At 26.4% G+C, this 17330-nt stretch overlaps 1 protein-coding gene across 1 annotated transcript; it reads left to right on the forward strand.

Annotated features, from left to right (window-relative positions):
* The first annotated feature begins 10629 nt into the window (after nt 1-10629).
* On the forward strand, nt 10630-16230 carry LOC100783746 (transcription factor EGL1). Its single transcript, XM_003529894.5, has 8 exons — nt 10630-10952; nt 11416-11676; nt 11814-11910; nt 13361-13375; nt 13901-13957; nt 14085-14963; nt 15051-15494; nt 15949-16230. The coding sequence occupies exons 1-8, from the start codon at nt 10825-10827 to the stop codon at nt 16018-16020; spliced, it is 1953 nt and encodes a 650-aa protein (XP_003529942.1). The 5' UTR covers nt 10630-10824; the 3' UTR covers nt 16021-16230.
* Nucleotides 16231-17330: the final 1100 nt, after the last annotated feature.

The raw sequence follows: 17330 nt of genomic DNA on the forward strand, positions 1-17330 counted from the left end.
GATGTTTTTGATAGAGCATGTGAAATGTTTAGGGATAAAGGGATCGATGTTGTGATAGTGGTGAAGAAGATAGAATTGGACTCGAGGATAGATACAAATATTTTTTTAATTTTTTAAAAAATTGTTATACTTTACTGTTTATTTAAGTGATTTTTTGATATTTTTAAGAATTAAATAAAATTATAATCATTCTAGTAAAAAAAAACGAATTATTTTAATTAACTTCATTCTCATTTTTCAGTCTTTTTAATGTTTTCCCTTTATTGCTAAATTTATATCTAATGTTTTGTGAAAGAAATACATTTTTTTTCTGGATTTAATTTTTGTAATATAGTTACTTAACATCATGTTTATTTATTTGATACATATATAAAATTAGTAATTAAATTTATAAATACAGTTATAGATATTTTTATAAATAAAACCATTTTTATTATATTTTCCAATATTATACAGGATATAAGAATAAAATAAAATAATTTTATTTACATAAATTTTTTTATCACATGATAAGAAAATAAAAAAGATATTTTATTTGAAATAAAAGTATTTATTACAATGAAAAAAAAAATCTTTTCAGCATGCTTTTTTAATTAACTTAAAGCATTAAATGAAGTATATTTAATATTTTTTACACTGCAGTGTGCTGTAACAGATAGTAGACATTTAAATGGTAAAAAAAAAGAGGTAGTAGACAATTCTTAGTGTCAATAACTTCATCCTACTTTTTTTTTTTTTGCTGAATATAACTTCATCCTACTAATAAACTCAAAAGAATATTGTAATACATTCCTCTAATTATATTTTCTTATTAAAGAGTTCGCCTTCTATATATTAGTGTACAAATTTTATATTTTTTTATCAATTAGAAATTATGATAATATATGACTTTATATGTAATTATCGTAAAAATTAATAAATTTGTAATACATAAAAATTTCTAATCAGTAGTACACTAGATTTTTTTTCCCTTATTAATACTCTTAAATCTTAATACATCTTTTTTTTCTTGTTAAAATTTAAATTGATTGAAATTGTAAAAAGTTTCACACTGATGATTGTGTATCAAAATTAATTTTCAAAAATATTTAATTGAAATAAACTATAGGTATATTTTCATTTTCTTGTTGGTGATTGATTTTGGTACCTTGTCACTATAAAAAATTACATTATCATTTAATATGAAATCACACTAAATTTTTTTAAAATAATTATTTCAATGGTCAATAATCTTACTATACACAGATTTTTAGTTGAATGACAGTAGAAGTTTTTTTACACTGTTAATATATTTTGATGATGATAATCTTATTATTTTATAATTTACATTGTTAGTAAAAATATTTAATATTTTTAATTTAGCTATTAATAATATGTCATAAAAATATTTAGGGTTAATGATACTTTGTATAAAATTGAGGCTAAAATATACTTTTAGATTTTTATGTTTTTTATTATATCCAGTTTGACTTTTTATCTTTAAAAAATTAAATTTAGTTTTTTTAAATAAATAAAAAATGATCATTTTGCAACAATGATTATTTTTTTATTTTTAAACATAATTTAAAACTTTTTTTTATTAATTCAAGAGGTAAAAATTGTTCTTTTATATTCACATACATGAAAATTATAAAACCAAAATTGTGTTTTAATTATAAAGGACCATAATATGTAAAAAATGAATTTCATGGAAATTGAAAAAATCTAATATAAAAATTATCCAAAATTGTATAAACTTATAATTAATTTTGGATTAAAAATCAGTTAACTTTTTCTGATGTAAAATAAAATATGTAAAAACCTATCTAAAATCAATTTTGAACTTAGAATTATTCCTTCAAACACACACGTTAAACATGCAAATAGACTTTGTCTCCCTGTTCTACTAGCCGGTGTCACCAAAGAGAGCAAAAATGAATTTGATGAGTTGAGGAATCATCATTAATATATATAAAGTAGTTAAGTCTACTAAGTTTTTCTAGCCTGAAAACAACTCTCCACCTAAAGTTTTAAGGGTAAAGACATTTTTGTCTTTTTTTCTTTCATGTTACTTCAACTTCTTGAATTTTTTAATTTCATTAAATATCTATTTCGGTCCTTCAAAGTATGTGATGTTGATAGGTTAATCATTAAAAGATAAAAATAAATAAATTTAATTCATAATATATAAAATTACAATAAATCGATTATGTTATTTATATATCTCCATTAACATTAATATATGTAACAACCATATAAATAACACATCCCAATGATTAATTATCATAACACAATCATATATGTCAAGTAGATACATATGTTAAGATTCACATATATGAGTTAATGATATAGCTAACTTATATATATGAGTTAATGATATAGCTAACTTATTATACTTTGTACATAGGAGACTAAATTTGAAACTTACCCTTTTTAGAAATTAATCTATCCGTGTCACATAATTTTAGGAACCAAAATAATTATTTATTCTTTCATTTTCTTTTTTTTTCCTTTATTTTATATTTGTTTTATTTGTCATTTCTCTTTTTTTTAAAAAAAATGGACTGGGCCTATCCAATTAGAATTTATTTTTAGACTAAAGTTTGTTATAAACTACATATTACTCAAAGAAATAAATTGTAACGGCACAAAAAGAGAAATAAATTGTTAAAAACTAATAATATTGATTTAAAAAAAAACTGATCCTATTATTTCTTATATGTTACAAAATAATATTTTTTTATAATCTATTAAAACTGTATTGTCTTATTGTTGTTAAAAGAAAATAAAAACCATATTTTATATAGTGATAAAAAGAATTCAATTAAGAAATTGTAATTTTTAACTAAAAACAAAAATTGCTCTATTAAAAGAAGTAAAATTAAAAAATTAAATGTTTACAGAAATATAAATAATTAAAGATTTTTTATCTTTTACCAGATGTATTCAATTACAAAAATCATTTTAAGATATTTACCAAAAATATAAATTAAATATAGACAGATTATAATTTAAATAACTTTTATAATCCCTACTCAACGTGGAAAGTTCTTTCAGGGGACAGGTAAAGAAACTAGTGGACATTTTAAAACAATTTAAGGTTAATGATATCATGATATGAATGACTATAAAAAGAAACAAGCTGTACCCACGTTCTGAAAAGCATACAATTTGTTCCTCTTAAATAAAGTATCATCTTATAGACTTATGAATGAAAATTATAAAAAATTTCAGAAGCATATTTGGGCCCCTTAAATAAGATATTGGATTCTAGATTTATGAATAAAAACTATAAGAGGTCATTAAATTTTTTAAGAAAAAATAATTATCAACAAAATTATTAAATGTTTAAAATCAATAAGATAGTAAAAAATTGTATGCATGTACACTTTTATCCTCTTAAATAAAATATCAAATAAAATATCATGTTCTAGACTTATGAATAAAAACTATAAAAATTTTCAAAAGCCTGTATTTTGATCCCTTAAATAAGATATGAGATTCTAGATTTATGAATAAAAACTATTAGACATTTGGATAAAAAAAATAATTATTAAATACTCGATGTCAATAATATAATAAAAAAAGACAAATTTATGTACCTAACCAGAATCTCAAACTGAATTGAAACTAATAAGAAATCCTGTCAGTGATGATTCTCACCACCTATTAGTGTGATAGCATATAGGGTGTTCATTGTTTTTCTTGTTGCAGTTGCAGCCTTGCAGCCTTACTTCAACACCCATACAACAGGTACATTTCCTTAGTATCAATAATTTATTATTTTAAAATATTCAATAAACTCTTTTTTTTTTCCATCTTATACGTCCCCCAAAGTAGTGTGTAAATTAACTATAGTTCATTTTTTAAATCAAATGTATTTTAAAAAAAAATTATAATTTTTTATATTTTCAAGAATAAATAGTTATACAATTTTAAAAAATATATATTAATAATATAAAATAATTTTATATTATCATTTAATCTTAAATTATTATGTATGATAAATGATTATTTTAAAAATTATTTTTATATTATATCAATAAACAATAGTAATTTTTAGTTGATTGACATGTAAGCCTGTGAACGAACTGTTTTCTTATAAAATTTATATCAACAAGTTCTTTTGGTGAAACTTGTTAAATTGTTTTTACTTATTGCAATAAAACTTAAAATCAAATTTTTAACATAAACTTTTATATGGCAAGAGATGGTTTTGCAAATACTATTAGTGTCTTATAGGATGATCACTTAGCTTTCTATTAAACACATAACTAGTTAAGTAGTTAATAAGTGTCCTATAAAAAAAATAAGAAACAATGATTTCATATTTTTTAAGGATAAAAATAAAATTTATTTTTATAAATATCGAATAAAAATTCAGTCATTTTATCTTATTCTTAGCCTAATTTAAATTTAAAGTTACAAAAAGTCTCACGGTCAATAATTTTTGGATTTACTATCTTTTATTACTTAAACTTTTTTTATATTCATGCTTTAGGTCTCTGATCTAAATTTTGATCGTTCAAAGTTTTTAATTTTTTTTATTACTTTTAGTTTATGATGTTAGGTAATAACATTAATTGATAATAATAATAATTTGACAATCAAGTAACATGTCATGTCTGAAAGAATTTGATAGGACAATCACATATTATTTTTTTATAAATTATATTTTTAATTTTTTATCTCTTCATAATAATTGAAGATGTTTGACTAGTTAATGAAAGATTAAAAATACAATTTAAAAAATACACATGACTATCGTGTTAGACTCCTTAAATAGATCACATGTCATACTAAGTCTATCTTAATCAGGTCACATATCATACTAAATTCAAAAGTATTGGACACAAGAACTTGTATTGGAAAAAACTTAAGTTAAATTCAGTTAGAGATAGTATCAATATATATTATATAAGTGGAGGACAATTCTTATTTTATAAATAGATTTTATAAGATTAAATTCGACTAGAACTCACATTTTAAGATGGTATAAATACTTATCCAAGATTCATTAATGAATGACTTACCATATTATTAAGCACAAAATCCCAAAATATTAGATGTTAGAAAATACATTGAAAAAATCCAAGTCTAACATCTAATAGGAATAACATTAAGTTAAAACATATTATAAGTCAATTTTATATTATTGAGTTATAAGTTATTGGGCTGCTAACATAGTTATTAATTTATGTCATCCGTTATTCATGTTGTTATTTAATGGTAGGAATTAAAAGTGATAAAAAAAACTTCAAAGCTTTAACTAGTCAAAATTTAAATTAGGAATCAAAAGTATTTTTTTATATGAAAGTTTAGGTAAAAAAATTTAATAAACTCATGATTTTTTAATCTGTATACATATTTTTTTTATATTGTTATAAGTGTGAAATCCTTATCCATTTTATGGATAACTATTTTTGTAAAAGAAAAAACCTCAAATGATGATCTTTAATTTTTTTAATTATATATATTTTTTATTCACAACATTTAAAACTCAAATTTTACTCAAAGAAATTGAACTTATTAATTACATGTATAATTATTTGTTATGCAATTTAATGTTTTTAATGATTAAAGATTGACTAAATCTGTCAAACGACAAACAATCTAAATCCATGAGCAGAATACAGATGCGTGACAAAAATCATATCACATTTGATACATGTTGTTCAATATAGTACAAGAAGGAAAGTGAAATATTCGTCTTGCCATCTTAATATTTTATAGTTATTATTATTCTTTTTTTGACTGCATTTATATTTATTATTTTAAATCTCTGACATTTTAATTATTGCACTAAGTGTGATAGTTACCCAGATTCCAAGACTACCCATATTCCTGGAAAGATGTGTGAATAATATCAGATAACACGCGATGAATATTTTTCAACGAATAATTCCATTATTTTTTATATATTTTTGCCACCTTTTTCTTGTTTTCTATCACGTAATGATTATTTTTATAAATAATCATTTTAATTTTAAATTTGTTATGCGTTGAAAATTAAGTCTTAAAAAATAAAAAATTATAATTTTATTTTTATATTATAAAAATGTGATAAATTAGTTAATTTTTTTCATTAATTAACTTAAATAATCATGTAGGTGACACTTTCAATTATGACATAATAGGTAATCGTTATCTTATGTTATTTGTGTGGTTATCATATGTAAAAAATTTTAATTTTAATTTAGTTTTTTAATGTGATAATTTATCGTTATTTTTAGTTTTTAAACTTAATTACTTATTTATATTTTGATTATTGAACTTAACATGTATTATCACTTTTGTATCTAAAATCATTTTAAATTTTTAATTAAATTTTATGTTGCATGAAATTATTAACATATACATAGATTGAGTATAAGAGGACACAAACAATACAAATATTGAAATCATTTTTTAACATAACCTTTTGTAATTTCCACATAGTTATTCAACCATTAAGTATTAGAAGACATTATCTATTACAAGTTAAAAATATACTATCTACAAAATTGAACATAAAATATAGTTCATTCATTATATTCTTAATGAAAAATGCAATTGTCGCTTGTCATGTTGAAATATACAATATATACAACCTACAAAATTAAGTATAAAACATAGTTCATCCATTATATCAGTCTTGTTACATTATGCAGAATAAAAGATGAAAATATCTAACATCATCTTAAATTTTAGTAGAATAAAATGATCTATTTTGTATCTCTATATATTTACATAATATGCATTTCTAATTTGATTCTTGTGAAAAACTATTTTAGTTTTATATGTTTATTTATATTTAGTTTAGTTATATTGTTGTTTGTCATTGTTATAATATTATTTGTTAGTGTTTTAACTTAATAAAATGTAATAAATAAATTAATAATAATTTTAAATATAAAATATAATATTTCTGATTTTTATGCTTCATAATTATTTTTTATTCAATTTTCATCACCATAAATAATTATAATCACTATAAACAAAATGTTCTTTATTATCATTATGCTAATAATTTATATATAGAGTTACACTTAATTAAAAATTTAAAAATGTATTCAAGAGACCAAAATAATAATACATAATTAAGCTTAAGGACAAAAATATTAATAAGTAATTAAGAGACAAAAATGATAATAGATTATATAATTCATATGTCAAATAAAAAAATTAATTTTTTGAAATTAGACAACCACATATATAATACATGACAACTCTGACAATCACAAGAGTTGTCATCTTATCATTGAAAGAGTCACACATTTAAATTTGAAGATAAAATTTTAATTTTTAATTTTTCAAAAACTTAATTATCAACGCTTAATAAATTTAAAGACAAAAATAAATATTTATTTTTATTTTTTATATTTTATATTTTTTTATCATATCTATCGCATCAATTATATACACTCAAATAAGAGGTAGGGTTATAACAATATTTTTTCAACGTCATATCGTACAAGAATTATAGTAAAATGTTCGTCCTTGCTTGGAAAACCCTTAAAGCCAATGTTATATTTATTCATTTTAAAAACCTGACATTTCTTTTTGATGAGCAAAACCTGACATTTTAACTATTGTGCAGATATAGTAGTATGGTAACATCTTCTCATTTCTTTACTTTATTGAAAGGGATGAAAGCAAATTGAAGGCAATGATGACGAATATTACATGCTGATGTTGCTGTGTACTTGTCCCCAAGTGGTGCATTTCTATCTTAAATTCTCCATTGTTATTTGAGGAGATAATTCTCTAGTTATTATAGTCAGAAAATGGATAAACGAAAATATGAATGTTATTAATGAGATTGGGTCTATGGGAAGAAAGTTTGTTTTTTCATGAGACGGTGAATGAACTTCTAAGGAGAGTATTCACACATATTATTTGATCATATTCTGAATATAATTATCTTTTAAGGAGGATAGATGTGAAAAAAAATAATATGATTGTTGTTTTTACATCATTTCTCTCGTTATTTTATAACGTAAAAGGTGATTCAAATTTCTCAATCTTTTTATTTATTCAAAAATGATATTAAGTATTTTATAAAGTATTGAATGATTCATTTTTTACAAAATAAAGAGACATTCTAAGAAAAATAATATAATATTATTGTGATACAGAAACACACGATAAAAAGTTAGAAATGAAAAAGAGATATTATAAGAAAAATAATATAGTATTATAGTGATACAGAAACACACGATAAAAAGCTAAAAAAAATGTTTATTAAGATTCAATTCAAACTTAGGATAAGAGAAGAAGTAATAGTACATATTCTTATTAGTATTCTAATTAATATCTCGTAAAGTATATTAAATAAAAAATTAATATTTTAAAAATATAAAAATATTGAATAATATTATGTAATAAATAAAAATATTTATACGGAGACATCATAAGAAAATATGAAAAATGTTATGTTGAAAGATAGTGCACCGACTTTGATAATTTATTTGTCTAGTAAGAAATCAATGGCCAGCTAGCAATTGTGCATAATCTTAGTGTACAAGGAAAAAAAATGTAAAAAAAAAAAACTAGGATATGAAATATACTTCCAAATCACGCGAAACCCCTTTTTACTTCAAATAACTAAATACGTACTTTAATATAATTTTATGACGAAGACTAGCGTGTCCACTTTTACAAGTGATTTGTTGTGGACCACGTTTATAGACCATAGGATTCATCTCACCCACACAAGACCATAGGATACACCCTCTGCACTAGATTATTTCTTCTTCTTTCTCTATCTGACCCTCTTCATTTCTTCTTTCTCTCTCCAACCACCCTCCCCCGTCTTCTCCGCCGCCACAAAATAATTCGCCGCCGGTCATTGTTGTCGGAGGTAACTTCCGGCGATAGAGCGAAAACACCTTCCCTCCTTCTTATTTTTTTTCTCCTTCTCAAACAACAAAGCGCGATCATAGAATTCAAAATCGAAAGAATCAAATTATTGAAATTAAAACAACCGTTATCACAATCAACATCGGCGATAAGAATGAATCAAAATTTGAAAGCAAAAAGAAATTGAAAAGCTAAAATAAATAACAACAACGATGAGATTGAGGAAAAGAGGATCATCGGGGGAGAATTTGAGAGGTGCGATGCTCTATGACGAATCGTCCGCTGCAAGGACCTTCGTCGGCGTCACCGTCAACCACCATGGGTTTGAACGGTGTTCTTCTTGGAAACAGACCTGCGTTGGCGGCTCGCGTGGCTAGTGGAGCAGATCTGGTGGTGCGGTGTGTTCAGTTCTGGTAGATATCGGTGGCGGATCTTGGTGGTGGTACGGTGGTTTCGACTGATCTTTGTGGTGGATTGAAGAGCTCGCGGCGGCTACTTCGTCGGCGCTGAAGAGATCACCGGTGACGGCAGCGCATGTCGGAGAGTGGTCGTGGAAGACACCGGGAGGGAGAGTACGGAGAAGAAGGAAGGAAGACCGAGTTTTGATGTGAGAAGGTGCACAATAAAATTGTACACCAAAATTAATCTGAAGGCTGATAATAGTGGTCCACCAAAGATCACTTATATTCATGATCCACCGTAACGTCGTCTAATTTTATATCTATTAGTTGGTTTTTAACTTTTAACTAACATATGAGTTATTTACGAAACATATGTAACTTTTCAAAGAAAGAAGTTAGTGCTTATAGTAGTCCTTTTTTTTTTCTTCTTCGATAGAATAGTCATAGTAATCTTACTCACCTTAAACATTATTATTTTCAGTGATCTCTATAAAGAAGACTAAGACAGAGAAATAAAAATTGTGTAAAACAAAACTTAAGATGTATTTCATAAAATATATTTTAAAACAAATAATATAAAGATTTAAATATATTTTAACTCCATATAATTGTTTCCGGTATAAAAAATTCTTTGTTTTGCATCCTTTAAATTTTGAAATAATTGTTTTTTTCTTTATAAATTATGATTTTATATGTTGTTCTCTGTAATATATATATATATATATATATGATTTTCATCCTTCTAAAATATGAAATAACTATTTTGTCCTAAACTTCATTTGTAAGAGAGATAAATAATATTAATTTTAAGAACCTAGAACAAATTGTAGAAGTGTTACACGCTAACATACAGATAAACTAGTAGTGAATGTCTACTTGAGATGATCATTTGACTAATCTTCTAGTTAACACATGCAATTAACAAGTGACACACTTGATAAAAGGGACAAAAACAATGATTTCATATATTTTGGAATGGAATTCAACAATTTTTTTTTATAAGACTCAAAATTTTTTTTATAAGACTCAAAATCAAAACTCTCATCTTTTAAAGAGAAAACACATATTTAAACTTTAATATAAATATGAATTTAATTTTCATATCAATGTAATAGCTTTTAAATTGTCAATTAATTAGAAATTACTTTAGATATAATTTTTATAACAATTATTACAAAACTCAATAATCTTACTATTCATAATAATTTATTATTAAATAACAATATAAATATTCTAATGAAATTTTATAAACATAAAATCTTGTTATGTAAAGAGACACCCATTAAAATAAAAAAGTTTTATTATTAATACAGGACAATGAAAGTAACTTTGACCACTTTAAATATATACTTTAAAACCAATCAAATCTAATTTTTAAAATTTAATTTATTTTTTGATTTATGGGGAGCATGGTGATGAACACCCATCTCTCTCCGAATCTAACCAAAGTATATTAGATTTTGTTGTGTGAAGAGCCGTTCACTGTGTGTGGATGTTTGAAATCAAATAACAAACAGGAAGTGACTACTTTTCTTTTGTGACCAAAATGAAAGTGATGTGAGTGACAGTCCTTCACTTTTGATGACATTTCAAAGCTACTAGAATGGCCAACAACGGGAGTCCAAAGCATAAGAAGATGCAAAAGAACCTATGCACACAACTAGCTGTTGCAGTGAGAAGCACTCAATGGAGCTATGGTATTTTCTGGGCACCTTCAACCACTGAAGAAAGGTACACACACAACCACACCCATCTTGGTGTTTTTGTTTTGTTTTTCTAGATATTGCTACCAACTTATCTCTTTTCTCTAAGCTTCACTTCTTCTTGGTTAACTCTTGAATGCCAATTTTGGATAGTTGAAAAACTAATATGGACTAATAAACAAGAGAAGGATATGAAGGTTTCATGTCGCTATGTGGATGAGGAACATGTCACTTTCCCACTATGAGCGCATGCATCAACTGAATTTAAATTATTCCAACTTAGTCGGTCATTTCAAATACTGAGTCATATATTCACAACTGTATAAGTATTTGAAGAAAAAACTATCATCTATAATAATCATATATAACTCAAACATATCTTATTTGACTCAAATAAAATTGTTTACACAAGATACTTTAGTCTCAAACCAAAACATAGGTCACTTGACATTGCTACTTAACATACCATATGTTATTTTGATGTGTGACAGGGTATTGGAATGGAGGGAAGGGTACTATAATGGAGACATTAAGACAAGAAAGACAGTCCAAGCCATGGAATTGGAAATGAAGGCTGATAAAATAGGACTGCAGAGGAGTGAGCAACTGAAGGAACTGTACAAGTTTCTTCTTGCAGGTGAAGCTGATCCACAAACTAAAAGGCCTTCTGCTGCATTAGCTCCAGAGGACCTCTCAGATTTGGAGTGGTATTACTTGGTTTGCATGTCCTTTGTTTTCAATCACAACCAAAGGTACCATATACCATATTCTCACCTGGTTAATTAAATACAAATTCTTCTAAGAGAGTTCTTTGTTAAAGTTAATGCCTTTTTTTTACCCTTTTAGATTTTGTTTTGTTTGTTTCACCATGGAAGATTTTTCTATGTAGTTTGCCTGGAAGAGCACTAGAAATTGGTGACACTGTCTGGTTATGCAATGCTCAACATGCTGATAGTAAAATTTTCTCTCGTTCTTTGCTAGCAAAGGTTGGATTTTACCCACGAAAAATTGTTTTACGTTTTTTTTTTCTTTCTTTAAATGGTTATATAATATATATAATAACATATATGATGCACGATGCTTATTACCAAAAAATTGTATATATTGCTATCCAAAAAAATATTTTATATATGATGCACGATATATGCTTAAAAAGTAGTAATGTGTCCCACCTGCATCTGAAAATGGTACTCACAACAGCTGTATTTTTGGTGTATCTGTATAATTTTTTTAGGGAAAATTTCACTTATATTCGCTTAGGTCTTTCTAGATGACACTTATGCTCCTCTAGATTTTAAAAAAAATAATACTCACCTCCTCTATATCATATCAAAAAATGTCAAAGCACTTTATTGAATACATGAGAGAAAAGAGTATTTTTCTCTCTCAAAAAAAAAGAAAAAAAAAAGAGAGAGAAGAGAGTATTTGGTTTAAAAATTAGGGGTGCCAGATTTTCATCAATTAGTTCCCTCAAAATATACTATTTTTGGATAAACATGTAAATTCAAAAATATTATAAATTAATTTAATTGAAATTGAATTTAAAGTAAAATGTTTACATTTAATTTTGTTAACTCGAAATAAATTTAGATAAAACTTAGTATTAAAATTTTAACTCCATTTAAATGTTATAATTTTTTTTCACTATTAGGGAAATTTTAATTGAGCTTAAAAAAGAAGTGATTTTAGTATAAAATTATTTAGTGATTATTTTTAGAGATTCTAAAAGCAGCACGAGTTAGTTCATGTTTGTTTACGATTAGAAAAATAACTTTTTAAAAAAGAAATAATTAATTTTTGACAAAATACTTAAAATAACTTCTTATTATAGTTAAATTTCTAATTCTTCATGGCTTCTGATTATTTTGAAAAACTATAACAAACACAGAAAAACCAAAAAAAAGTAATTATTTTTTTAAAAAAGAATTGATTCTTTGATGAAAAAAAAAGAAGCTTAAAACAAATGGGCCATTAGCCAAACGTACATTTAGAAACAAAATTAATTTTAATTTGTTGAAATAAAAAATGGTTTCTTTTCTTTCTTTTGTAAAATCGCATTTATGACTTTCAGACGTGGATTTAATCTCACTCTTACCATAACGGGCATGCAAGAGAGAGGGAAGGGAAGCACATGCGACACGAACCGCTGAAAAAAATGGACGAATTTAATTTTATTATATGATATTGATATAAATGTTTTATTTAATTCATATTACTACATCCGTGCTATTTTTATTTTAAATATATGTATTTTTTCTATGCTTGGTATTATAATAATAATCAACCTATATCGTTTATCCTTGCATCATATATATATAACATGATGTAGCTAGCTACATGATTTTGTTAAGAGCTTCGTACAGAAAACTAATTTTTATTTTTTTTATATCTTTAACAACTTTTCTTCCGGACATGGACGTCAATTGCTGTACCTAGAGTGCGTCAGTTCAGGTATGATATTCAGATTAATGTCCGTAGAGATTAAAAATTTGTTGTACAACCCTTTTATATGTTAAGGCTATACTTTAATATTAATCCCTAGATATAATATGCAAACCTTGATTTTTTTTATTAAATGATTCCTTACACTATTATTTTCTAAAATGAAAATAAGGTAAAATAGTAAACTAATGAAATACACAAGTTTTTACATAATCAACTGATTAAAAATCATCTTTAGTATGTCTTGTAAGGGGTTTGTTATAAAATTTCATCAATTCAACATACATGATTGTTTATGATCGAATGAAAATGTAAAAATCAGTTATTGTAAATATAAAAATCAGTTATATACTAATATTATTTAGTCTAAATTAATTATTTGTGAAGTTTTTTTTCTTCCCAAAACTAAATTCTCTTGAATGCAAGGACTATGTAATGTCGAACCAAATTAATTATAATGTTACTTTGTTAGAATCTCATGTGACTGCAACATAGATATTAACATTGATATTGTGTGTTAAACCTGTTTTCCAGACCGTGGTGTGTTTTCCCTATCAGAAAGGCGTTATTGAGATAGGCACAACTGAACTGGTAACATTTGTGTTCTTCTTCCAAAAGCTATAGTTTCATTATCATTTCAATGTTTAATCTATATGAAGATATGCAACACTTTGTGATATTAGTAAACACTAGTACTCTCTGTCTTTGTTATTCATAGGTTACTGAGGATCCTAGTCTCATACAACATGTCAAGGCTTGCTTCTTAGAAATCTCAAAGCCTACATGCTCTGATAAATCTTCCTCTGTCCTTGATAAGCCACATGATGACAAATATCCAACATGCACCAAGGGTGACCAAAGGGTGTTAGAAGCAATGGCTCTGGAGAACCCATGTTCCCTTGAAGAAAATATCAAATTTGATCATGACCCCATCAATGAATTGCAAGATGGCAACAACGAAGATTCTAACATGGATTCTCCTGATGGTTGTCAGCATCATTTCCCTATGGATGGATCCATGATTGAGGGTATCAATGGTGTGCCATCTCAAGTTCATTTTGTGAATGAAGCCTTAGTCATTGGTGCTCCAGATTCTTTGAGTTCTTGTGATTGTATGTCTGAGGCTTCTGAGAACCAAGGCAATGATTCCAAGAATGTAGACCAAACTCAACTTATGGAACTTCAATATTGCCATAAACCAAAGAGAAGCTCCATGGATGTTGGAGCTGATGAGGACTTGTGCTACATAAGAACACTTTGTGCTATTTTGGGGAACTCATCAACTTTTAAACCAAACCCTTATGCTGGTAACTCAAATTGCAAATCTAGTTTTGCGAAATGGAAGAAAGGGAGAGTTTCTGAAAGGAAGAGGCCAAAGTTGCACCAAAGCATGTTAAAGAAGACTTTGTTTAATGTCCCTTTTATGCATAGAAGTTACTCTTCTCTCAAGTCACAAAAAGAGAATGGCAGAATGAAATGGACTAGTAAATTGGAAAATGCTAATGATGGTTTCATGGAGAAAACATTCTCTGATAAGAAAAGAGAAAATAAAAACTTTCATGTTGTCAAACCAATGGTTCCATCTTCTATAAGTGAGGTATTTACTTGACATGCTAAAACTAATGTTATCATTAGATACTGAATATTATTTCAACGAGGTCACTTTATAAATATTGTCATGCAGGTAGAAAAAATTTCAATTCTTGGAGACACAATTAAGTACTTGAAAAAGCTTGAGACAAGAGTGGAAGAGCTAGAATCTTACATGGAAGTTACAGACCCTGAAGCAAGAATCAGGAGAAAATGCCCTGATGTTCCAGAGCAGATGTCAGATAACTATGGCACCAGAAAGATTTGCATGGGAATGAAACCTTGGGTGAACAAGAGGAAGGCTTGTGGTATTGATGAGATAGACACAGAGCTAGAAAGAATTGTTTCTGAAGAATCAAAGGTTTTGGATGTGAAAGTCAATGTGAAGGAGCAGGAGGTTCTGATTGAGATGAAATGTCCTTACAGGGAATACATACTGTATGACATCATGGATACCATTAACAACCTACATTTAGATGCTCAAACAGTTGAATCATCAACAAGTGATGGTGTTCTCACATTGACACTTAAATCTAAGGTTTGCCATTCTAATTTTTTAACAGTGTAATAATGTTTATGCATTATGACCTTCCAAATTATCATAGACAAACCAGTTTTGATGGGGGCATTGAAATTTTTGGTTACATAAGCCTAGCTTGAAAGGAAGAGATGAGAAGAGAAAGTTAACTTTAGGCTAGGATATTATTAAAATATGATTTTTTTTTTTTTTGCATCTACACTATAAAGGATTTTTACTTTCTCAATCAATCAAGAATTATGTAGGGGTAATTTTGGACTTATTGAAAATATAAAAATCTTTTACATCATCAATGTATTATTTATTTTTAAAATATTCTAGCCTATAGCAGTGATCTATTTGGAGTAATTATAGAAAGTCTTACTTGGAAGTCACTTTTTTCAGTACTTATCCATTCCTTTTAATCATTAGACAAGTTTGAACTCTTTAGAACTTTTCTTTTTCTTTTTCTCAGTTTCGAGGAGCAGCAACAGCACCAACGAGGATGATCAAAGAAGCACTCTGGAAAGTATCTGGAAATACTTGACATGCCTATTTGGATTTCACATGATAGTATTAGTAGTAGTAATAGTAAATATTTATGATTAAACAACTTTAGCTCTAGAACAGTGATTTGTTTCCTAACAAAATATGTATGCCTTGTTGTATGAACCATGATTTTGGCTATTGTGCTTAAGTGCTGACTTGTTAGAGTTACCAGAGCTCCACTCTGTAATTTTTAAACCACTTCAGCCAATCTGTTAGCATGCATTTGCAAGATTTTGTTTGCTTTTACTGCCAGCAGTATAGAACTGTTTCCTTGCATTTAGAAAGTGAAGTGTGAATGTAAGGTTTCAATGTGATCAAGAAGGTGCTTTAAAATCTTTCTATAGATTTTAAATTTTTAATTACATTCTTGTGATGTTTTAGGAACAAAAATAAAATTTGGATTTCCAATTTGGAACACTTTCCTAGTTTGCCCGTGGAATGTGTCTACCACATAAATATTTGTTCACAATAATAATAAAAAAGACTATACAACCATTGTGAATTCTAGAGAGATGCACATATAAAAAATATAAACAAAATTATCATTTATTTGATCCATTTGGCGTGGATTTGCTTTCTCATTGTGAATTATTACTTTGTAATTCTTAATAGTGGCATCAATTTGTTTGTTTATAAGATCTTGCTCTATTCCTGGGATACAATCTTTAATTGCAATCTATAATATTATATAACCTGTAAATTATGATTATATAACTTTTTTGAAATTTCCTAATCATTGAAGATAAAAGCCTTACTCAACCAATTTGCATGACATCTCTACCCTAATGCTATAGTTTTTTTTTTTTGTTCTTTTTATTTTAAATGTTCGTATCTGAATCAATGGTTATATACTTATACTTTGGTCTCATCCTATAGATACTTTCTTGATCCTTTTATAACTATATGATCTTTTTCTATTTTTTCAACCACAAAAGATGTAGGTAACGGCGGCATATCTCAACGAGGGCCAACCTTTTGGGAAGTGGATTGATTAATCATAAACTCACAACTAAGATCTCTATGTATGATGAAATTATTAATTATTAATGATGTATATTTTATTTGCACAGTTGACTATAGCATAAATAAACAAGTATTTTTTTCCCAAAAAAAATCTGAACTATATATTTAGAATAGCGTAATGTGCCCAACTGCCAAAATAATGAATTAAAAGAAGCAAACTAAGATTCCATCATAATATTTGTGATGCTCAAGGAAGAGATGAAGATAATTATAACAAATGTATGATTAATCAGGGTGGTCAAGCATGTGATATGACTAGCTAGCATGGAATAACCATACAAATCA

This window comes from Glycine max, chromosome 7 (genome assembly GCF_000004515.6).
Source record: "Glycine max cultivar Williams 82 chromosome 7, Glycine_max_v4.0, whole genome shotgun sequence".
Classification (NCBI taxonomy): Eukaryota; Viridiplantae; Streptophyta; class Magnoliopsida; order Fabales; family Fabaceae; genus Glycine; species Glycine max.

Excerpts from the sequence above, each read along its gene's own strand:
- LOC100783746 (XM_003529894.5), top strand. The coding sequence starts at position 10,825 with ATGGCCAACAACGGGAGTCCAAAGCATAAGAAGATGCAAAAGAACCTA. Across the intron at positions 11,677-11,813 it reads GTTTTCAATCACAACCAAAG|TTTGCCTGGAAGAGCACTAG; the intron begins GTACCATATACC and ends TTTTCTATGTAG. Across the intron at positions 14,964-15,050 it reads TTCCATCTTCTATAAGTGAG|GTAGAAAAAATTTCAATTCT; the intron begins GTATTTACTTGA and ends ATTGTCATGCAG.